Below are 23,934 nucleotides of genomic sequence, written 5' to 3'. Positions count from 1 at the left end.
AGGCATATCTTATTTAAAGAGTTGAAAACCAAAGAAAAATATGTTAAGGGCGGTCAGTGGAAAAAGGACATTACCTTCAAGGAAGTGACAGTAACTTTCAGAATTGACTTCAGAAAACCAGAAAACAATGGAATGGCTTATTTAAAAAGTTGAGAGAAAATAACTGCAAACCTATAATCTCTAGCCAGTAAAAATATTATTTACAAATGAAGATAAATACACTTTTAGATAGACAAAAAAGGAAAAAATAGCCATCAGCAAACTGCACTAAAAGAAATGCTTGAAAGTTCTTTAGACAGAAGGGAAATGATCTAAGATGAAAATTAAAAATGAATTAAGAGCAACAAAAGGGATGACTGTGGGAAAATATAAATGAATACTCTGTGCCAACAAAAATAATATCATCTTAAAATACATACAAAATACACGTAAAATTAACATGCATTATAGTAAAGTGGAAACGGTGGAGGGTCAGAAGAGCACTAATGGGGGAATGGTCGAAGTAATTATTTCTATCAGAATATTATAAGTCAAAAGTACCTATCATAATTTTTAGGGTAAACAATAAAAGAACGCACAACTAACAAAGCAACAGAGAAGGAAACAAACAATAAAAAGAAGAACGCAAGAGAGAAAAAAAGGATGCAAAATAGTTTGAACAAATTAAAATCAAATAGTAAGACTGTAGATATAAACCCAAGTAGATCAATGAAAATTTTTAAAACTACCAACAGAAAAGAAAATTATAAAAAATTATTCCATTTAAAAGAGTATCAAAAAGAATAAATACTTAGGAATAAATTTATCCAATATCACATAAGACAGAAAATTATAAAATATTGTTGACGGAAACTGAAGACCTAAATAAACAGAAAGACATCCTGTGTTCATGGTTTCGAAGACAACGTTGTTCAGATGGCAATACTCCCAAAAAAGACCTACAGATTCAGTGTAATCCCTTCAAAAATCCCAATGGCCTTCTGTTGTTGCAGAAATGGAAAAGCTGGTCCTAAAATTCATATGGAATTACAAGAGACTCTGAATAGCCAAAACAATCTTGAAAAAGAACCAACTGGTGTACTCATATTTTCCAATTTAAAAACGTATCACAAAGCTATTATAGGAATCAAAAGTGTGTACTAGATAAGGACAGACATATAGTTTAATGGGACAGAATTAGGAGTCCAGAATTAAACCATCACATGTGTGGCCAATTCATTTTCAACAAAGATGCCAAGACTGTTCAATGGGAAAAAAGTCTCTTCAACAAAAGACAGTGGAATAAGAGAAAATCCATATGCAAAAGCATAACATTAGTCTCTTACCTTACCTTATATACAAAAATTAACTCAAAATTTTATCAAAGGCCTAAGTATAAAAGCATAATCTATGAAACTCATAGAAGAAAACATGGGGCAAATCTCCATGTCCTTGGATTTAGCAGTGGTTTCTTAGATATGACACCAAAAGCACAAGTTGAAAAGAAAAAAATTGGTAAACTGGACTTCAACAAAAATAAAAGCTTTTGTGTACTGAAGGACACTATCAGGAGAGTGAACAGACAACCAACAGAATGGAAGAAAATATTTGACGTTCAAGCCGCTCTAAAATAATAATTGGTTTCAGCTGATGCCAGGGAAAGGCATCCTCCCAACAGATAAGAAAAACCTGAAATTGGTGATTAGCAGCTTCCCGATAAGATCTCAGGAGCTGAGGGAGTGGGCTCAAACATGTTCACTAAGAGGCAAAATAGCAGCGTTTTACTGGTATATGACCTTCCTCTAGGAAGGCTAGACGGGTAAGGGAAGAATGCGTCAGGTGAGCATGCATACAACTCCAGTAAACACACTGTACATGCAGCCCCTTCCCAAGTGCTAGCAGGTTACTGCACATGCAAACAGCCCACCCCAAGGGAAGACTCGGGGGAGAAGACCCAGAAGTATGCCAACATATAAAACCATTAAGTCAAATCAAACCACGCACCTGATCGCTCAAGTCACCCGCTTGGCCTTCTTCCAAGTGTGCTTTACTTCCTTTCGTTCCTGCCCTAAAGCTTTTTACTGAACTTTCACTCCTACTCCAAAACTTGCCTCAGTCTCCCACTCTGCCTTATGCCCCTCAGTCGAATTCTTTCTTCTGAGGAGGCAAGAACTGAGGTTGCTGCAGACCCGTATGGATTCGCTGCCACTGGTAACACACTTCGGTGCTGTGTGATTTGGATACATTCCAATGCTAATACAAGCACTGTTCAAAATGCCTCACACATATTATCTCATTTAACCTTCAAAACAATCCTATAAGGTAAGTACTATTATTATGAACTCATTTTACAATACACGTGAAGAAAATGAGATATAGAAAACTAAGTAGCTTTTCCAAGATCACACAACTACAAAGACAGACCCAAGATTAAGTCAAATCTCGGCATTCTTATCCAGAGCCCTTGCATTTAACAAATTTGTTGTATTCAAATCTCTCTAAGCTTCAGTTTCCTCTTCTGTAAAATGGTCTTAATAACTCATAAGTAAAAAGATAAAAGTTAGCATACAGAACACAATTAATAAATGATAGCTTGAAAGGGATTGGGGAAAAGGTGCAAGTTAATAGAGCTGTAGCAGGCCTACTTGGTGGGCATAAGGAGGAACCTTGCTAAATTCCCTGTTCTCAACTGCCAAGTGAGACAGTTTTTAAAGTGAAGTTTTCAAAAAAACAAAATAAAACACAGATGAATCTCAAAATCATTATGCTGAATGAAAGAAACCAGACATAAAAAAGTAGATACTGCATGATTCTATTTATACAAAACTCTAGAAAATGGAAACTAATCCATAATGAAAGAAAGCAGATCAGTGTTGCTTGGAGCAGGCAGTAGAGAGCGGGGTGACTACAAAGCAGCACAAGAAAGCTTTTGAGGTGATAGAACTGCTCTGTATCTCGACTGTGGTGATGGTTTCACAGGATCTGTCAAAACTCATCAAACTGAATGTTTTACATGAGGGCAGTTTACTGTACTCACATTATATCTCAATAAAGCTGTTACATAAAAACAAATACAAATATTAACATTTTTCAAATAAGCAAATTGCCCTGATTTTAACCTTAGCAATTTCTGACCTCAGCAAAATCAAAATTAAATGAGGTAGCGTGAACACCAAAAATCTGAGAACAAATGGATAACATAAGAAACACTATGAAAGCTCTATGAAGTACAGAAAAGGAACTTTAGCTAACTGAATTTTAAAAGATTCTTATTGAGTACTTCCCTAAACCATAATACTTTTGTTCACTAAATCAAGACCAGGGTATAGGAAGTTTACAAACTGGAAAGTAACTTTCTAAAATTAAATTTCTGGTTTCTACAACAAAGGTGCACTACAGGGAACCTTCCATTCTTTGTTCAAATTCAAATCAACCAAGTCTTTGTGCTACCATTCTCTTTCTTCTTTCAAATTTCCATTCCTGTTACCATAGGAACCTGCTTGCTGACAAGCCTTCAAGCATAGCAACAGCCCAAGCTTAGCAAGGATGTGCAGAGGAGACCCAGTCAAAGGCCAAAATTTGACTCATGAGAATCAGAATTCCAACCTTTGTCACTCTACAAAGGGTCTGGTAACCATAGAAACTGTACCCTATGGGGTTTGGGAGTTTTATGACTAAATTCACTAAATATAAAACCAAACGTGGAATGGTCTTGAAAATTTAAAAATGGCTATTTCAGATCCCTTAGAATGAGAAATTATTCAAAAACAACTTTTTAGAATAACTGTAAGTGACTAAAAATGAGACCTTTTAAAAATCCCCTTTCTGTAACAATAAAATGCCTAATGAGAAAAGGTCCAAACTTTAATAATTATTTTGTATTAAAAAAAAAAAAACTCTAGGTTTGTAAAAATGTCTTTAATCTCATAGATTTATTTTCCTGTTCAAATCTTAATTTTTAAAAATGTTCTGTGATAGCATATTAAATACCTTCCAATACTTTCTCAGTGAGTTTTTTACAGAAATTTCTCATTATCAGAGAAGAATATGTATTTTCATAAGTTAAAGCCGAGTTCCCAGAGAGGTCCATAAATCTGACTCTCCTATGGGAAGTAAACTTTTAATATTTCCAATATCATGGACGGGTTCTGAATTAAGTCTCAAAAGATAAAGCTTTACAAACCAAATTTCAATGCATTTAATAATTTAAGACAAATCACTTTATAGTGATTTGTCACACAAGAAAATCAATCAAAAATTTCAGAAGCTGCTATTTTTTGTCCTAAAGTCTGAAATGACCAAATGCAATTTACTACTTGTATGTACCTTTTTGAATTTGGAAGTTTAATTCCTGGCTGGTTTCTCGTCACACCAGGCTTCTTAGGCCACTTTGCTAGATGTTTGTTTAGGGAAAACCACCTATTAATATTAACCTTAACAAAAAATAATAAAGAAAGTAAATCTGTTTGATAACGCACATATTCTAAAGATTAACACCATGAATTCTATAAATGTAATAAAAGAAGTTTCATTTTCTAAAAACCCTATCCATGAAATGTTAATAATTATTGTTATATGGGGTACATTATACTATTCTCTTAAAATAAAAACTACAGTAAAAAAAATCTGTCTTTCAAGGTTCATTTAAATATCATCTGCGATTTGAAGCCTTCCATGACTCCTTCCACGTACGACCATTCTCTCTTTGAATCCCCTTAGCACTTTGCTTTTTTGCAGTATTTACCAAGTTCTTCCCTATATTGTACTTATCCAATCAAAATATATTTAATAAATACTAAATCTTAGACCCTGCACCAGGAGCTAAGCAAAAAAGGACAGTTGAAAGTTTTTAAAAATAAAATTTGCTAGTTTTACTATTTTAAAAGCATAATGTGTTCCTTACAGGAAAACCAGAAAATGTACATGTACCCTAGAACTTAAAGTATAATTTAAAAAAAAAAAAAAAAAAGAAGAAGAACATAAAAAACACAAACTACTAATTCAGGAACAACCACTGTTGGTCCTGGTGAAAATCCCACCAGCTCACTCACTCTGAATGAACATGCATATATGTTTTTCAACCAAACCAGGATGATACCATACTAATGTTTTGCTATCTACCTTACTTTCTTTTTTCAACCTAACAATGGATCAAGTACAACAGAATTTTGATAAGCAAAGATGGAGAATATGCATGCAGAAGAAACATGAAAGGCCTAGAGATGAGAAAGTTGTGTTGCTTTCTTTGCTTAATTACACCACTTATAAGTAGAAACACATAATGTTGAAGGATTCAAGTCACTTTGACACCCTGGCCCCCCAAAAAAAAGAAAAAGAAAAAAAGAAAAGTAAAATACTAGTATTCAAAAGTATATGGCAACCTTGGTACTGGAATTACCATCACCATCTCCACCAACCACAGAATTATTTATAACCCTAGGAAATTAAGAGCTTAGGTATAGCACTAAACCGTAATCAATTACTACTGCCACCTCTAAGGGATTTAGGATTTATAAAGTTCATGAATTAATTCAAACATTTATTTAGCAGTTACTATGTGTGAGGTTCTGTGTCGGGTACTAGGCATACAAAGATGAATAAAGACAAACTCTACTTTCAAGGGGTTAATTCTAGTAGAAGGAATAAAAACGTAAACAATTCCAATATAATAATATACACACAAAAATAGAAGTACATATAAAACACACTGGTGAGTATGGAGGAGAGAGTCACTAACTTCTAGACATCCCAGGTTTCACAAGGAAATAACAGCCACACCAGGCCTTGAAAATTAAGACATTACCAAATGGGATACTACAAAAGCCTTCCAAGCAGAGATAGCATTTACAGACTTGATAGACTTAAGGAATGCTAAATAAGTAGAAGCCAATTTGTGAATGTCTATTATGCTTTGGATTTGATCCTCTAGGCAAGGATTGGCACTGATGTTTTATTTTGTGTGTGTGTGAGATGGAGCCTCACTCTGTTACCCAGACTGGATGGAGTACAGTGGCACAATCTCCACTCCCTGCAACCTCCGCCTCCTAGGTTAAGCAATTCTCCTGCCTCAGCCTACCAAGTAACTGGGATTACAGGAGCACACCACCACGCCCGGTTTTTGTTTTTTTTTTTGTTGTTTTTTTGAGACAGAGTCTTGCTCTGTCGCTAGGCTGGAGTGCAGTGGCGGGATATCGGCTCACTGCAACCTTCGCCTCCCAGGTTTAAGCTGTTCTCCTGCCTCAGCCTCCCAAGTAGCGGAGACTACAGGCACGTACCACCATGCCCAGCTAATTTTTGTATATTTAGTAGAGACAGGGTTTCACCATGTTGGCCAGGCTGGTCTTGATTTCTTGACCTCGTGATCTGCCCGCCTCGGCCTCCCAAAGTGCTGGGATTACAGGCGTAGATCCACTGTGCCCAGCCAATTTTTGCATTTTTAGTACAGATGGGGTTTCCCCATGTTGGTCAGGCTGGTCTCAAACTCCTGACCTCAGGTGATCCGCCCACCTCAGACTCCCAAAGTGTTGGGATTACAGACGTGAGCCACCGCTCCTTGCCAGTGTTATTTTATTTATTTATTTATTTATTTTTGAGATGGAGTCTTGCTCTGCCGCCCAGGCTGGAGTACAGTGGCATGATCTCTGCTCACTGCAACCTGTGCCTCCCAGGTTCAAGCAATTCTCCTGTCTCAGCCTCCCAAGTAGCTGGGACTACAGGTGCCCACCACCACGCCCGGCGAATTTTTGTATTTTTAGTAGAGATGGGGTTTCACCATATTGGTCAGGTTGGTCTCCAACTCCTGACCTCAGGTGATCCGCCCGTCTCGGCCTCCCAAAGTCCTCAGATTATAGGCCTGAGCCACCGCGCCTGGCCCACTGTTATTTTAAAAAGCAATTTTCACATAGTTTGATCCTCATAACCAATTTCATTCTAATGATGGCACATGGATATTATATTGTTACTGTCCGCAGTTGATAAGTAGCAAAACTTGGGCTTGAACTGCTTTGTCTCTGAATTTCATACTCTTGTCGGTATTAAGAACCCTCATGTATCAATAATTATGAAGGTGTTTCTGTCTCTGTAAAGTAGGTGATGAAAATCATTAAGACAACATTTCCCACCTATCATACTGGTTTAAAACAAACAGACATGACAACATATTATTTTGGTAAAGCTGTGAAGAAACAGATACTCTCACACATTATTAGTGGGAACGCAAAATGGTACAACCCCTATAAAGAGGTGTGGCAATATTAACGAAAGTAACACATACATTGATACTTCTAGGAACCTATCCCAAAAATACACTAGTCAAAATGTGAAAACACACTTGTAAGATTATGTAACAGTAAAAGACCAGAAACACAGTTGTTTCCTGTGTCCATCAACAGGAATTGAACGAATAATACTGTATATCCAACCCAATGGAGTAAAATTTAACTATAAAAAAATAAAGATCATGTCATACTTATGAAGACAGCTATTAAACAAAACAAAACAAAACAAAAAAACAGAAAATACCCAGTGTTAGCCAAGATGTGGAGAAACTGGAATCTTGTGTATTACTGGTGGAAATGTAAAATGGTGCCACCATATGGAAAACATTTTGACAGTTCCTCGAAAAATTAAACATGGAATTAACATACGACCCAGCAATTCCACTTTTGACTACAAACCCCAAATAATTTAAAGCAGGAACTCAGATTGTACATTTATGTTCATAGCAACACTATTCACAATACTCCAATGGTAGAAACAACCGAAGGGTCCACTGATGGATAAATGGATAAGCCAAACATGTTATATACCTACAATGGAATATTATTCAGCCTTAAAAAAAGAAGAAAATTCCAACACATGATACATCGATGAACCTTGAGGATGTTATGCTCAATGAAATAAGCCAGTCACAAAAGGGCAAATACTGTGTGATTCTTCTTATACAAAATACCAGAGGCAAAGAAAGTAAAACGGTAGTTGCCAGAGACTAGGAAGAAGAAAAAATGGGGACCGATTTGTTATTTAATGAGTGTAGATTTTCAGTTTTGGAAGAAGAGAAAACTCTGGAGATGGAATTGTAATTATGTTACATAACTGTATTATGTATATCTTACCACAATTTTTTAAAATTTTAAAATGAGGAACATCTATAAATGCTACTATGAAATATCCGAAATATATTAAGTGGAAAAAAAAGTAATGTAGGGAAAAAAACAGTATAACTGTATCAAAAAAGGTGAAAGAATATATATAGATATATATTAAATAAATATTTTATGTAAGTGTTATATTTAAGGTTTTTAAATGGAAGGATAAAAACTTTTTAAAAATGGCTACCTTTAGGTGAAAGGAAAAAGAAAGATAGAGGTGAGAGAGGGATAGAAACTAGACTTCTCTGAATGTACCTTGAAGTATAATTACAAAATAAATGTCATTCCTCAAAATCAAAGTAACACATATGAACCTGTGTATTGTGTTTAACCACATGAAGAAAAAATATTTCAGTGACTTAAAACACAATAATTTCACTGTACATCCTTGCTGATATACATCCCTAAAGAACAAAAAGTATAAAGAAATCTTTGTCCCACGGCTGGGCGCGGTGGCTCAAGCTTGTAATCCCAGCACTTTGGGAGGCCGAGATGGGCGGATCACGAGGTCTGGAGATGGAGACCATCCTGGCTAACACAGCGAAACCCCGTCTCTACTAAAAAATACAAAAAACTAGCCGGGCGAGGTGGCGGGCGCCTGTAGTCCCAGCTACTCGGGAGGCTGAGGCAGGACAACAGCGTGAACCCGGGGGGCGGAACTTGCAGTAAGCTGAGATCCGGCCACTGCACTCCAGCCTGGTCGACAAAGCGAGACTCCGTCTCAAAAAAAAAAAAAAAAAAAAAAAAAAGAAATCTTTGTCCCTAAAGGACAAAAAGAAGTATAAAGAAATCTTAAACTGCTTGCTGTAATCATTGTTAGTAATAATATTACTAATATTATTCTGAAAATCTATAATGTATGTGTATAATAAACTTGAGGATAAGAGAATAGAGAAACAAAAATGAATTTAAAGATGCTAAATAAAATCCATAGCCAGGCATGGTGGTTCACATCTGTAATTCCAGCACTTTGGGAGGCCACGGCTGGTGGATAGCTTGAGAACAAAAGTTCGACACCAGACTTGGCAACATGGTGAACCCTGTCTCTACAAACAAACAAACAAAAAAAAACCACAAAAATTAGCCAGGCATGGTGGCATGCACCTGTAGTCCCAGCTACTCAGGAGGCTGAGGTAGGAGGATTAATTGAGCCTGGGAGATTAGGACTGCAGTGAGCCGTGATTGTGCCACTACACTTCAACCTGGGTGACAGAGCAAGACCCTGTCTCAAAAACAAAACAACATCCTGCAATATTACTTGAATTGCAAGTATCAGTATAAACTTACGATTGACTTTCTCTTAAAAAAAAAGTATTCCCTAGCTGTGTTCATGAAAAGGCCTAAAAATGACTTCGTATCAACAGACTTAGCACCCAGATAGTGATCTCTTAATTCTATCATTTCCAAAATAAAAGGAACCAGTGCTTCCTAGAGAAATTGATGATTCAGGGTTTGATGCGGAATTTTATGAAGTGAGCTTGAATCACACCAGAAAGAAAAGAAACTATTAAATATCATTAGGGTGGTGTCAAAAACACTAAGGAGGGCTAGGTGCAGTGGCTCATGCCTGTAATCCCAATGCTTTGGGAAGCCAAGGCAGGAGGATAGCTTGAGGCCAAGAGTTCAAGACCAGCCTGGGCAACATAGTGAGACCTTGTCTCTACAAAAAAAAAAAAAAAGTTCTTTAAAATTAGCCAGGCATGATGGCATGTACCTGTAGTCCCTACTTTGGAGGCTGAGGTAGGGGGATTGTTTGAGCTTAGGAGCTTGAGGCTACAGCGAGCTATGATTGCTCCACTGCACTCCAGCCTGGGTGACAGAGCAAGACCTTGTCTCAAAAATAAAACACTCAGGAGCTACCATGTAGAGGCTCCCACTACCAAACATGGAATATTCTGAGCCTCAATAATCACTGTGATAGATTTAAAACATCAAATATGTTTTTAAAAAAAACAAAAAAACAAAAAAAAACAACCTTGAGTTCACAATGAGACTTAAACCAAAAAAAAAAAAAAAAAAAAAAGAACCCTCACTGGTCACCTTGGATGGATGGTTGGGAATCAACTAATTATTCTAAAAACTAATAAAGGGGGAACATGGAAGCACTTATCCTATCTTTCTTATATAAACTGTACAAGAAAGTAATCCAATAGTCAATGAGAAGCTTCCAAATATTCCAGCTAAGAAATGAAGAAAGGGTAACAATTAGAATATCACATGTTGCAAACCCCTAACAAAACTATTGGTCTAGGAAATCATCAATGGCTGCTAACATTTACAAAAAGAGTAATAACTTAATATTATGTGCTCTTGGCAGGAGTATGTTAGCTACCTATGAAGTATTCCTTCCAAAACAACAATAAAAAACCAAACTGGTGTCAAATCAAGCTTCTACAGTGCCTGTTTACAAAAATAAATGAGACAGAGACATGGTAAACACCACCACAGGGATGCAATCAGCAAAATAAAGACTATGGGAAACTCTGTAAGACAAATATATTACAAGAAAAAAGGGGAACAGGAACGGAAAACCTATAAATTAAAACAGACTTAAGAGACATCAATTGGATGCAATGTATGAACCCTAATTAGAAAAAGCCAATATGAAAAAAAAATTGTGGAATATGCAAGAGTAATTTGAACATTAATTTGATACTTGACACTGATAAAGAAATCAAGGTATTGTGTTCATGTATTTTCAGAGACCTTACTTTTCAGAGATATATACCAAAATATTTGTGGATTAAATTTTGATATTTGGGATTTGCTTCAAGGTGACCCAGAAGGGCGTGCAGTGATAATGAAACAAGACTAGCTACGAGTTGGTAATGTTTAAGGCTGGATGCTGGATACATGGCATTTCATTATATTATTCTATTTGTATATACTGAACATTACCATAATAAAGTTTTTTAGTAAAAAGCTCAAATTTGAGTTTGGATAACTGGGAGACTGGTTCAAACATACTTGGTTCTTAATGAACCATAAAAGATACAGGATGTTCAGGCTTTTAAGCTCTGTGTTCCTACTAGGATTATTTCATTGCCAGATTCCCATGCTCCCATTATAAGAAAACCTTAAATCATAAAAATATCTTTAATGAGAATGACAAAGGAAAACAGGAAATGGAGGCAAACACAAACCATCCCAGGAATTTTTCCTCTGATTATCCTATAGAAAGGCCTACTTTCCTCTATATACGGGGTGGGGAGGGGCAAGCAATCAGCCTCCCAAAGAGATTAAAGATTGCTCGTTCTACACACTAACTGAAATTAAAAAACAGGGTGACAGGCAACAAAGAATAATGCTCTGTATTCACACAGCACTTTAACTTTTCAAAATTCTTTAACATAAATGCCACTTATCTCACTTGATCTTAACAATAACCCTATAAAATGGCAGGAGAAAAAATTTACTTCCTATTGGAAATCAACACAAAGAGGTCTCAAACCTAGTTAGTGACAGAATACAAGTCTTCTATCCCTATTCTAGTGCTTCTTACACTAATCTGTTCCCATCCTAGCCAATTTGGTTCAACTATTCAGTATGAGGAAAAGCCTGCCCAGATCTCTTTTATTACCACTAGAGTCATAAATACCTGATAATAGGGGGCTCAGTAAAGATTGCTACTGACATTTGTTGATTATTGCGCCATGCTGAACAGTTCCCAAAACTTTACTTAGCAATTTGGACAGCTCAAAATGGTTTGGAAGGCTCAGAAGTGAGAATTTTTTTTCCTATCAAAAGCTACTCATACCCAGGGGGAAAAGAGAACATCAAGTTAACAACTTAGAAGAATGTAGCATGTATGTTTGTATATCGATGTGCATGTTTTGGAAGGCAGAAATAAAGAAATAAACATATTAGCAAGAATCTTCTTTTCTAACTTAATGGATTGACACTTGCCCATCTAAACATGTCCCAATCTCAATACAAGTACAGAGTATGAACCCTGCAGACACGATGTAAGAAATCCAACTTGATTGTGAATAAAATTTAAAGTAACCCAGATTCTGTTCCCCTCTTTGTGGCTAATCTAGCTTACTGCCCACATACCATTGTGTTCCAGGCACTCATTTTAACTCACAAAACAGTAAAGGAATGGACTCCAACCAGGCGCAGTGGCTCACACCTATAATCGAGCACTTTGGCAGGCCCAAGCAAGTGGATCGCTTCAGCCCAGGAGTTCAAGACCAGCCTGGGCAACATGGCAAAACCTTGTCTCTAAAAAAAATACAAAAAAATTAGCCAGGGGTGGTGGCACACACCTGTAGTCCCAGCTACTTGGGAGGCTGAGGCAGGAGGATCACCAGAGCCTGGGAGGTTGAGGCTGTGGTGAGCCATGACTGCACAATAGCACTCCACTGTGGGCCACAGAGTGAGAACATGTCTCAAAAAAAAAAAAAAAAAAAAAACTCACAAAAAAAGAAAAAAGGAATGGACTCTAGGCAGGCTTAAAGCCTGGGGCCTGCTGAAAGATGCTACACCTAGGAAACTGTCTTTGAATTCATCCAGTCTCACAGCAAACACTCAAGAATGTGCTGGGTTTGCTCCAATTACTTGTGCCTGCTAAGCTGGTTCCTGGATCAGTAGAGGGATGGAGGTGGAGAGAGTCATCAGCAGCACTGAACAGGCTGTGTTGTCTGCTGAATTTCCACGTCATTTGCTATTAAAGAAATGTTACACTCTCAAACTGTGTTTGATTATTCTTTCAGCCAGTGGCATCACTGTCCTGATATGATAACCATGCAATACGCAACTATTCCCAACATTACTTCAAGTCATTAGAACCTTCTCTTAGAAACTATTACTCACTTAGGTGCTCTCCCTAGAATGTCTGAAATTCAAACAGAGGCAACCCCATTGTCACTGAAATATCTAGACTACCTGTGTATATTTGAGAAGGCAGAGAGGGCCTATCACGCTATCACTATGAATGAATGCCCCATGAACCTACAAGGAGGGATGCAAATTCACTGGAGCAAATATGTGGTGTTTCTAGTACTTCCCTTTAGATGATTTAGAAATGGAATTTGGAATAGAATTAATATTTGCAAATCACCTATTGTGTATGATGCATTGTGCTAGCTACTTTATAAATCTCTTATTTAATCCCAACAGCCCTTCAAGGTATATCATATACTGCCTTTTCACAAATGAAGAAAACAAAGATCAGGAGTTTGTTAAGTAACTCGTCCAAAGTCTTAAACCTACTACATGGCAGAGCCAAAAGTTGAACCCAAGTCAGGACAAGCATCTTTATGACCTGCTTCTTATTAACCCATTTGCTTCCCAAAGGAGTTATGATTTAAAATGATATCAGACATAAAAATGTTTCTAATTCAATTTTCTGTGAGAAATCAATAGCTTTAATACATAGCAAAGACTACTACACCTGGAACCAACTTATTGTATTAAACCAATACCCATTTTTATATATCCTAATCTGATAGCCTATACCAAATCTCTCTCTTCAACCACTTAGACCTCGTGTACTCAGAGGAAAAGCAAAAAATGTTTTGTTCAACATCTACAGCATTTTCAAATATGTGGAATATATAAGATGCCCTCCTTATTTCAAAATATATGAATAATAATCTTACAAATTTTCTCAGACTTAGGTTTTTCGATTTTACTATAAAATGAAGAATTCTAAAACATAGGCTTCCATTTGCTGAAAGCGCTATGGAAACAGGCTGAAGTCTAATGTATCAAGCATTCCCTCTAAATTATATTAGGTAGCCTCACTAATATGAGAATATGAACAAATGGTAAAAGCTATCACTTATAGAGTACTTACTATGTGCCAAGTACTATACATGGATTTTCACTTTGTACCTTACAGAAGTCTCTAAGTTACAAGCAAAGAAACTATGGTGAGAAAGTGGTGAGAAAGTTCATATAACGTGGCCAAAGTATACAGTTAGAAAGTGGTAGATGTAGAATTCAAACTCAGGTTTGTCTACCTCAACGTCTATTCTTAATACCACCACTGCTTACTGCCTCCCAGTTCTTATCTGGTATATATATATCCCTGTCCTCAATTCTAAAACCATTATAGATATATATACCCTTATTTAAACCTATTATTAACTATATCAATTAATGTGTCCACAGTTTGTAAATTTGAAATAGTTTCTAAATGAAAATAATTAAGAACTGTCTGAAGAATTACCATTAAAAAAATTCAAATAAGGCAGCAAACTTTCATAAAATTCTGAGAGATCAAGAACAGATAATTTGCATTGACAAAAACTTTTTCACTGCTTGGGAGTTATTCTTAAATTTTAAACTTCTGAATGGCTATTATCTCCCATGTTCTGGTATTTCAAATTTCTTTATAAAAGTATAATGTCTAAAATATAACAGTTACATTCACCAAATGTGAATTCTTCAATCTATTAGAGTCTGAAGCAAAACATATAAATTTTTAAATGTATAAGACATAATTTAAAATAGCATATTATTTTCCTGTTGTTTATCAAACACATTCATTAGATTGGCTGATAGGACAACACAAGAGTCACTCACTAAGATACATCAAAGAATAGACCAAGTCTTACCTCCATTGCTAAAGCTGCTGTCTGTTGGTCATAATGATTCAGAAGATTAGGCATGAAGGTAGTATTATAAGGCAAATCTTGGCACATCCTCAAGGTAATAGGTTCACAAGAAAACAAACTGTGCCCACCTATATGCCCCACGAACACAGTCAAGGGCCAAAAAGAGAAGACAATCCAAGTCATAGCCATCCTTCCTGGGTCTGAACGAGATTCGGATGATGAGGCCTACTCAATATGTATTTTAGATATTTATACACCTGCAGGTCTCAGCTCGAAGATACTTCTTCTATATCTTACTGTTAAGTTCTTCAAACAGTTAAATACTCTTCGCACCGTCAGAGGTTTGTTAGCTTGGTCTCACAAAAGGCGTTTGTTTTTGGTTTCACAATATGGGAAAATGACATCATCTTGTCTCTTCTTTTCATTTTATTACATGGGGCACATTTGGCCAACATATCAAGTTGATCAACCACATTCCCAAACCACAGATTCCATCTTAGGAGAAGAGCTATTTCTTCCTTCGACTGAAATATCTGGAAAGTATTATTTTAAAAAAATGGGAGAAATTAGTCATTTGCTCTCAAAGTATTATGGACTTGACATTAATAATCTTTGATGAGAGATATTACACTGACCTAATAGTTAACAATATGTGGGTACTTTATAAAGATATAATTTTTCTACTTTATCATTTATGCTATAGCTACACTAAACTGATTCTTAAACAGCATTTAAATGCAAATTTCATTTCTTCCCTCAGTTGCTTATATAACACATGGTTTAACTTCTCATCTATAATGGCAATTTTTCATCAGTCACAATATATAATTGATTCATTTTGAAAAATTCTTATGCTATTGTCTTGAATTTTATTTAAAATATAAATATTATGCTTATAACCTAAATTATTGAACTTAAAATTGTATGTGTTTTAATCTTTAACAGTATATTTTTGCATTAACTGATGTAGCAGAAGACATCTGTGAAAGTGGTCTGAAAAATAAGTCAAAAGATACAGATTCAAGTCTCTTGCTAGCTGTGTGAATGTAAACATACCACTTAACTTCTATGCACCCAGAATTTTTCTTCTTGAAAATGACTCCAATACCACCTCGCTCACAGGGATGATATGAGTGAATCATTAAGACAAGGAACACAAAGGTACTTTATAAATGGTAAAGCAGTATTAAACATTAGACATTTTAATCACTGAATTAGTTTATACAAATGCTACCTCTATCAACCAATACTGAACTGACATATAGAAGGTTCTAAAATACTAGGAAATTTTCACAGTATTACATTATATTTTAGATAGTACAAAAATTTAACAACACAGATGTAGCACTAGGAAATATTTCATCAACGAATGGTCATTACACACAGCCATGCTGCACAGAGAATAGAAATCATCCCTAAAAAGTCACAGCAGAAATAAGAATAATTCCCAGTTATTGTTTCCACGGAGCTTTAGAATTTCTAACTTGTATGTACTTCTCCAGGGGCAAACTTATGTGTGATTCTGAGAGGGTGTGGGTGGAGTGGAAGGCAGGTCTGGTATGAAAAAGGCATATTCTAAGCTATCACATTTCGATTTGGTTTAGTAACGATGTTAACTTTGCTTTTATTTCAATTTGTTTCATATGCATTGGATAGTTTTATGTTTGTTGTGGAGAGCCTAGGTTGGGAAAAGATGAGAAATTCAGGTTCAGAAATTCTCAAAGCCCCAGATTAACAGGACAACTCAAATGCTAGCACCTATAATAACTTAGATTGTGGGACCTGGAACTGCTTTGGCTTAAGCGGGGAAAGAAACTATCCTTTGTGCATTAACTATCAATGATTGGGAACTCTATGTCCCAAGCTTCAGTTACCAGACAGAAAACTATTTGGAGAAAGTAAAACAACGGCTGAATCTTCCCAATTTCTCCCTCTAGCAGATGGTCTTGACAAACGGAAGGGAAAAGTGTATGGTCCCTAGAATTAGGAAACTAAGGTTAAAAGTAAACCCTGCTCAAAAAGCCCCAAAGCTCCTCATGTTCTACATCAGAAATTTCTGAAACGGATTCTTGGCCTGCCATATTTTTTTCTCCCCACAAATGTGGAGGTCTGCCTATAGAAAACTGATACTGGGCTGGGCGGGGTGGCTCATGCCTGTAATCCCAGCACTTTGGGAGGCTGAGGCAGGTGGATCACGAGGTCAGGAGTTCGAGACCAGCCTGGCCAACATAGTGAAACCCCGTCTCTATTAAAACAAAAAAGTAGCCGGACATGGTGGCAGGTGCCTGTAGTCCCAGATACTCGGGAGGCTGAGGTAGAACTGCTTGAACCTGGGAGGCTCCGGTTGCAGTGGGCTGAGATTGCGCCATTGCACTCCAGCCTGGGTAACAAGAGCGAAACTCCGTCACAAAAAAAAGAAAAGAAAACTGATATTAACCATAGTTAAAAACATATTTATCTTAATTACCATGCAGCACAGTAACAACTATGCATATCATTAAATACATCAAATAACTGTTGAAAGTTTTATTTGATTGTAGTATTAAAACATCCATGTAAGTTCAGCCTTTGTTGTTTATTGCTTATGCAGCATATTCATCTGCCTGCAACTAAAAAAAAATTAAAGGGAACATTACTCCCTATTGAATATGTATATAGTAACACCAAGAATTTCAAAAATTTCATTTAAACTAATCTATTTTTCAAGCAGGTAGGGGTTTCAAATCAATGGTTCAAAGAATACTACCACATAAAACCTGAGGAAGAAACTGAGCAATATCTCATTCAGTTTTTTTTTTTTTTTTTTTTTTGAGACTGAGTCTCACTCTGTCGACCAGGCTGGAGTGCTGTGGCCGGATCTCAGCTCACTGCAAGCTCCGCCTCCCGGGTTCACGCCATTCTCCTGCCTCAGCCTCCCGAGTAGCTGGGACTACAGGCGCCCGCCACCTCGCCCGGCTAGTTTTTTGTATTTTTTAGTAGAGACGGAGTTTCACCGTGTTAGCCAGGATGGTCTCGATCTCCTGACCTCGTGATCCGCCTGTCTCGGCCTCCCAAAGTGCTGGGATTACAGGCTTGAGCCACCGCGCCCGGCCTCTCATTCAGCTTTTAAAACTAGCTGATATGTCCCCCTACATTCTGCCTACTCCATCTATTTTACCTGGTTTCCTCTTTTATTCCTTTTGCCTCACTTGCAAGTAAAGTATCCCACCTTCTTATAAAAGTGCTTCCTTATGTACTATGACATTCACATTACCATGTACCAAGATGCTTTTGTAAAATCTACTGTTCAGCTGTGAAAGGACAATAATCTTGATACAGAAAGACTGTAGTTTATGATTATTAAAGAAGGGAAAAAACAGCAGTGGAATTCAGTGAGACAAAAAGAAAACAGGCAAAGTACAGGTGTTAAAGAATTTTCATTTCCCCCAAAATAGCAGTTCTCTAATCTTAAAGTGTAGCAGATTCATGGATTCTCCCAGAAATCTGAATCCTGGAGAATGATATGCATTCTAATGATTACCTCAGGTTACAAGTGCTCCATGTCAGGTCTTGAGAAATGCTATCCTAGAACAGAATAATTAAAAAGAATAAAGGTATCATTTATATAATTATATACATAAAATGAATTTTAAAAATAAAAGCAGATGGGGATAACATTTTAATAGAAACATAAGCAAAAGACATAAATTTACAAAAGAAAGACAAGTAGCCAAGAAACATATGAAAAGATATTCAACTTCACTAATAAAAAATGCAAATGTGAGATAAGATTTTTGCCAATCAGATGGGAAAAAACAATAATGATAGAACATAGTAAAGGGTGGAAGTACAGGGTAAAGAACACCTTCAACATTTCAACATTTTCAAATGCTAATAGTAAACTAGTTGGTACTTTAAAAAAAAAAAGGGGGGCTACTTACATCAAAAGCCCTTAAAATGTACACAATTTCATCCAGCAAATCTATCTTATAATTTATTCTAAGTAAACACATAAGTACACATGATGCACAACCAAAATATTAGTGTATAAAAGCTGGAAACAACCTGAACGTCTACCAATAAGAAACTGGTTACATAAATTATGGTATAAACACATGATGGAATATTATATAGTTACTAAAAATGATGAGCATAAACCTGTATTTGTGGATATGGTAAGATAGTAACAATAAATAAAAAATAAAATTTAAAAGCAGTTTACAAAACAGTATATGTATATAGCTCATTTTGTCAGAAAAAATATATGTACATGTAATATAGTAAAACTATTTCGATTGTTTAAAAATAAAATATTAAATGCTTTACGGAATTTTGTTAAAGAACCTATCATGCATTATTTTGTGTATGAAGTAATTAACTCTGCTCAATCTATAAATGTGTGCTGACTAGCTGACAAGAAAAACTACTAGTGAAATGACTGGTTTATTGACTACTAATTAAGCAACAAGCCAAGGAACACATTACTGCTCTACCGTACCTAGTAAGAAAAGCAAATCAGTGATGATCAATATAGTAAGAGTCAAAATCTGATTTTCAATACTAAAAAAATCAGATAACCAATCAACTGAATCAAATGGTATGCACAACTTAAAAACTTTTGATAAACATTCCTGGCTGGGCACAGCGGCTCACGCCTGTAATCCAAGCATTTTGGGAGACGAAGGCGGGACGATCACTTGAGGCCAGGAGTTTGAGACCAGCCTGGCCAACATGGCAAAAACCTGTCTCTACTAAAAATACAAAAAGTAGCTGGCTTGCACCTGTAGTCCCAGCTACTCAGGAAGGGCTCGAGAATTGCTTCAACGTGGGAGGCGGAGGTTGCGGTGAGCAGAGACTGTACTACTGCACTCCAGCCTGGGTGACAAAGTGAGACCCTGTCTCAAAAAAATTAAATAAAATAAAAAATTAAAACTTTTGATAAACATTCCAAATAATATGTCTTCAATAACATAATGAATTATCTGCTTTAATCACAATCATGTGAGCATGCCATTTTTCCTAAGGTAGGGTCATCCATGGAAAAGCTGTAAGTTGAAGTTCCAGATTTGCAGGACATAGTAAAGATTCTGGCCAAAGAGATCCTATCCAAACGTAGCAAGTCATTAAATAAAGGTTAAGAGTTGTTTGGGGCGTTCTTATTGATATTATCTTCTTTTTTTATTATAAGAAACTGCAGTATATCAACTGGAAAAACAAAGGGGGGACCTACTAGATTAACATAACTGGAGTGAGCAGCTTCAGGGGTGAGGGCCCTGCAAAAAGTGAATGCTATGCAACAGTTGCTCATGCCCTTTGTAGGGGAAAAGAGACACATTCACTTCTCCATAGAGCAATACAGAATATCTGGAAAGCTGATTTCAGACTAAGTTACTTGGTTAACATTCCATCAGAAAACAAAAAGGACTAGATACTTTAAAGTTTACACATTTCTCTTTTTATGAATGTACAACATTAGGAATTTATATTTCCCAACCATTATTTATCAGGTTTCTTTTGATGACAAAAAGTCTTTAAAATAAAATAAACTAAGTATTTCTCCTGAAAGACAGCAATAAAGGGAAGGGATTCCAATCTTGGAAGACCATCTTCCCAGGCTGGCTGCAAAATCAGACCCAAAGAACTCGGTGGGAAATGCAGGAGGTGGCAACTGGGAAGAGGAAAGCAGACTGAATCCCAGAAGAAAGGATGATGAGAGAAGTGGGCCCTAAGGGTTTGTCAAAGGGGTTCTGCAACAAAAGATTATGTTCAGCAACTCTATTCCAATTTACACTTTCTCTACAGATAGGGCTCCATTTCATTGTTCTGTTGAGAATTCATTTTCTTGACACCTGATAAATGCAGGTAACATTTTGCATTTCAACTTGAGAAAGATCATCTAAAGGTTGTCTCAAGAAGTAAATGCTGGTTACACAGTGCCTACAGAGGGAACAGGAGGAATATTCTTTGTCTTTTTTCAGACACGTTTTCAAGAACGCATTGCAAGGATTAGCAATAACTATCTCTAAATAACAGTTCCTTCTCTTAAGAAAATTATTGTCTTGTTAGACAAAATATACACTCAGCGAACACTCATTGCTCAAATGGTACTTTCCTTTTCTTAAAGTCTCTATAGTCTTTGGCCCTTTGCCTACTGGTTGCTACAAGAAAGTTTATATAGCTTCATATTTAATTCACAGGACCTAGATTCCTACTAATCTCAGAGAATCTCTTTTCTGAACTTTCCTACTTCATCTAATGTTTAAAGTCCATTTGTCATCATCTACTGATTACAACAAATAACTTAATCTTCCAATGTGTTAAGTGATTAAGGCTTAAAACACACACACACACACACACACACAGAGGAAAAGTAAATCCATCTAGGTTCAAAATTTAAATGAATGGTAGGCATCAAAGTTCAGTCCAATTTAGAAATTATTAATTACTAAGACTAAAGAAGACAGAAGATCTTTAAAAATTGACCTGAAAATAAAACTGAAAAGTTAAGAGACAGATAGATTCTGGACTTTAAAATGGGCTGAAATTTCAGCCCAGCTTCTCTTAAATCTGCTATCAAAAAATTCTCTAATACCAAGTCCCTGCTTTCCATCCCCCTTAACAAGGCTGTATGGTTTGCATGCTTTGACTACGGAATTATTTTAATGAGATAAAATCTGGGGACCAGGATTTGGTTTTCAGGTCCACTAGCCTAGTTATATTCATCTCTAACTTAATGTGCAATACACTCCTTGAATATACCGAACTGTCAATAGTTCCCAACATGATGAACTGGAAAGCAAAAAGAGGAAATTGATTTTTTGACATAGTAGGTAAAACTCTTTCCTAGCCAGTAAGAAGCTGTTACACTTCACTTGTTCCTAGCATTATAGAAATATCACTACTGAAAATCTAATTTCTTTCCTCGAGACTACCACAAAATTTCCTCCAATCTATGCTGAATAATTTATCCAGTACATATTTTCAAAATCGTTCTTTTTATTTTTGTGCACAGCTGCAGTTTTAATCATGCATAATTCTAGAATTCTGGGGATAGGAAAAAAAAAAAAAAAAACTTCGGGCCAAAACCGCTCAAAGAAGTGGTACGAATTGTTTCCTACTATCTGTCTCTGAAGGAAAAGAAAGTCAACAGCAGCTTAACATCAACAAACTCACATACTCAGAAAAAGTTTTGAATATAAAATCTTAGAGTTTCACTATCAAACTAATATGAAATTTAAGTCTGTTTCCTGGGAAACAGACAACTTATTGTGAGTAAAAAACTCCTCTCTCCTTCCCCAGTGATAAAGCTTTCACTTTGTTCTATACAAAGAAAGAATGTGCACTTTGCTATTAAATTCCCTTAGCCCTCTCTACTTCAAATATCTCAATCACGGAACTCCCAAGAAATATCCACCTGAATGCTCAAAGCACAAAATAAAGCTCAGAAGCACAGAGTAGCTAGGATGAGGAAACGGCTCATTGTCCTTCTTCTCCTTTTATAAATGGGACGCTTTTACAGATTTAGGAGAAATGGAGATACAGAATTTTAGTAGTGGATGAGGGAAAAAGGATAGGAGGAAAGAGAGGGCAGAATGATAGGCTTTACCCGTAATTTACTTATTTTCCTAACAGTTTCAAACAATGGGGTGGGACGGGGGTATAGTAGAAGGGCTGCCTCTTAGTTATACTTTATCTTCAGCTCTATCCTTCCAGCCCCGCCCAGTCAAGCTCTTACACCTCTTTCCTAGGCTCTCCGACTCTGATTTTTTTTTTTAAATCTTTGTGGGTTTTCTTTTTTTCTGGAGGAAAAAAAATAGTATTGATTTGTTTAATAGTAAAGACGGAAAGCAGGAGTAACCACTTCTTAATAATAGAACTAAGGATTTCTATTCCTTTTCCAGACTAAAATGCAGGAACGGCACCAGCACACCACCAAGGACTAAAGGAGGATGAGGGAAGGAGGTAACATCCCCAGGGGTAGTCAGGTCTTTGTTTCCTTGCTCATATCATACTGGCTTTACAAAGTAACTCAATTCCCATCAATAAGCATTCCCGATCAGAATTACTTCTCTAAGATGAAGCTGTGTCTGAACACTTTCCCATAGCAGTCACTGATGTGGCTGCTCTGCTGTACTGCCGCTGCATCTCCCTCAATCCAGACGGGGACCAAAATTCAAAGAGTCATTCTACACTGGGCAAACCGCCGAACCTCCTTCATGGGGCCGATCTCTCTAAATCTGAAGTCTACTCCTCTGCCTCAATTCATGGCACGTGCTTTTGTTCTTAAAAACAAAGCCAAGAAAAGCCCCCTTGGCTTATCTTACAACAGAGGGATCGAACTCAAGACTCCTAGGATGTAAAACACCTCTAGGAAAATGTTTACATGTCTTGAAAGGACATAAGGCTCCTTAACCTTGCAGGCTATTTCACAACAGCTTGATTTCAGATGCGGACCCTCGGGCATCGAGCAGTGGCCACCCCACGGCAAACCCACAGCCCGCGGAGGAGGCAGCCGGGGGAAGCTCGCGGAAGGGAGCAAGGATTTTGCAAACTGACGGACCGGCGGGGAAACTTTCAGGCGTGGGCAGGCAAAGGTGGGCCCGAAGCTGACCCGAGCCGGGGCTGGGAGCCTGGCGGCGCGCGCTTCGGGCTGCAGGGAGCCACCGGCGCATTGTCCTCCGCCCACGCCCCCCGGCGCCCCGCGCTGCAGCCGGCTCCGGCCAGGCCCCTCTCCCAGCCGCGCAGGGTCTGGGCCGGGGTGGAGGCGAAAGAACCGCGGTCCACACTCGCACAGGTTGCCGAGCGCGGGCTCAGGGCGGACAGGGTTAACCGTCTCCAGGGGCAGCTCCCCCGTCAGCCCTCAGCCCCAAACTAGGCGTCCCCGAGGCCCCCTGCCGCCACCGCGGGCCCAGGCCCCCGCTCCGCCGTCCGCCACAGCCCGGTGCCCAAGGCTTTTGTTGTGGCCGCGACGAGAGGAACGATCCCTAAGGAGGAGGCGCCGGGCTGCTGCTGGCTCCTCGGCGCGGGCTGAGGCGGAGCAGCAGGCAGCCGCGCGGCGCGTCCGCGGGCTCCACACTCGCCGCTCCCTCTCCCGCTGCCCCGGCCCAGGGGCCCACACGCTTCGGGGGGCTCACCTCAGACCCCGGCGTCTGGCTCCAAAGCGGTGGGGGCTGCACCGCCAGCCGAGGGCGGCCGCGCGTCCCTCAGGTACCCGGAGCGGCGGAGGACCGCCGGCGCGCGCCTCCCAGCGACAGCGAGCTTTC

General features: G+C 37.8%; 1 protein-coding gene across 4 annotated transcripts in view; it reads right to left on the bottom strand.

The window, feature by feature from the left end:
• FZD3 (frizzled class receptor 3) overlaps positions 1-23,934 on the bottom strand; it is a 70,722-nt gene extending 46,788 nt beyond the window's left edge. Inside the window, exons 1-3 of one of the 4 annotated variants that reach the window (XM_015145072.3) lie at positions 23,806-23,934; positions 18,213-18,256; positions 14,693-15,225 (exon numbers count right to left, since the gene is read on the bottom strand). In XM_015145072.3, the coding sequence (XP_015000558.1) occupies positions 14,693-14,881 (189 nt within the window). In that variant the 5' untranslated portion in view covers positions 14,882-15,225; positions 18,213-18,256; positions 23,806-23,934. 4 annotated transcript variants of the gene reach the window in all.

Source organism: Macaca mulatta, chromosome 8 (assembly GCF_049350105.2).
Source record: "Macaca mulatta isolate MMU2019108-1 chromosome 8, T2T-MMU8v2.0, whole genome shotgun sequence".
Lineage (NCBI taxonomy): Eukaryota > Metazoa > Chordata > Mammalia > Primates > Cercopithecidae > Macaca > Macaca mulatta.
This window is presented reverse-complemented; position numbering and strand designations above follow the sequence as displayed.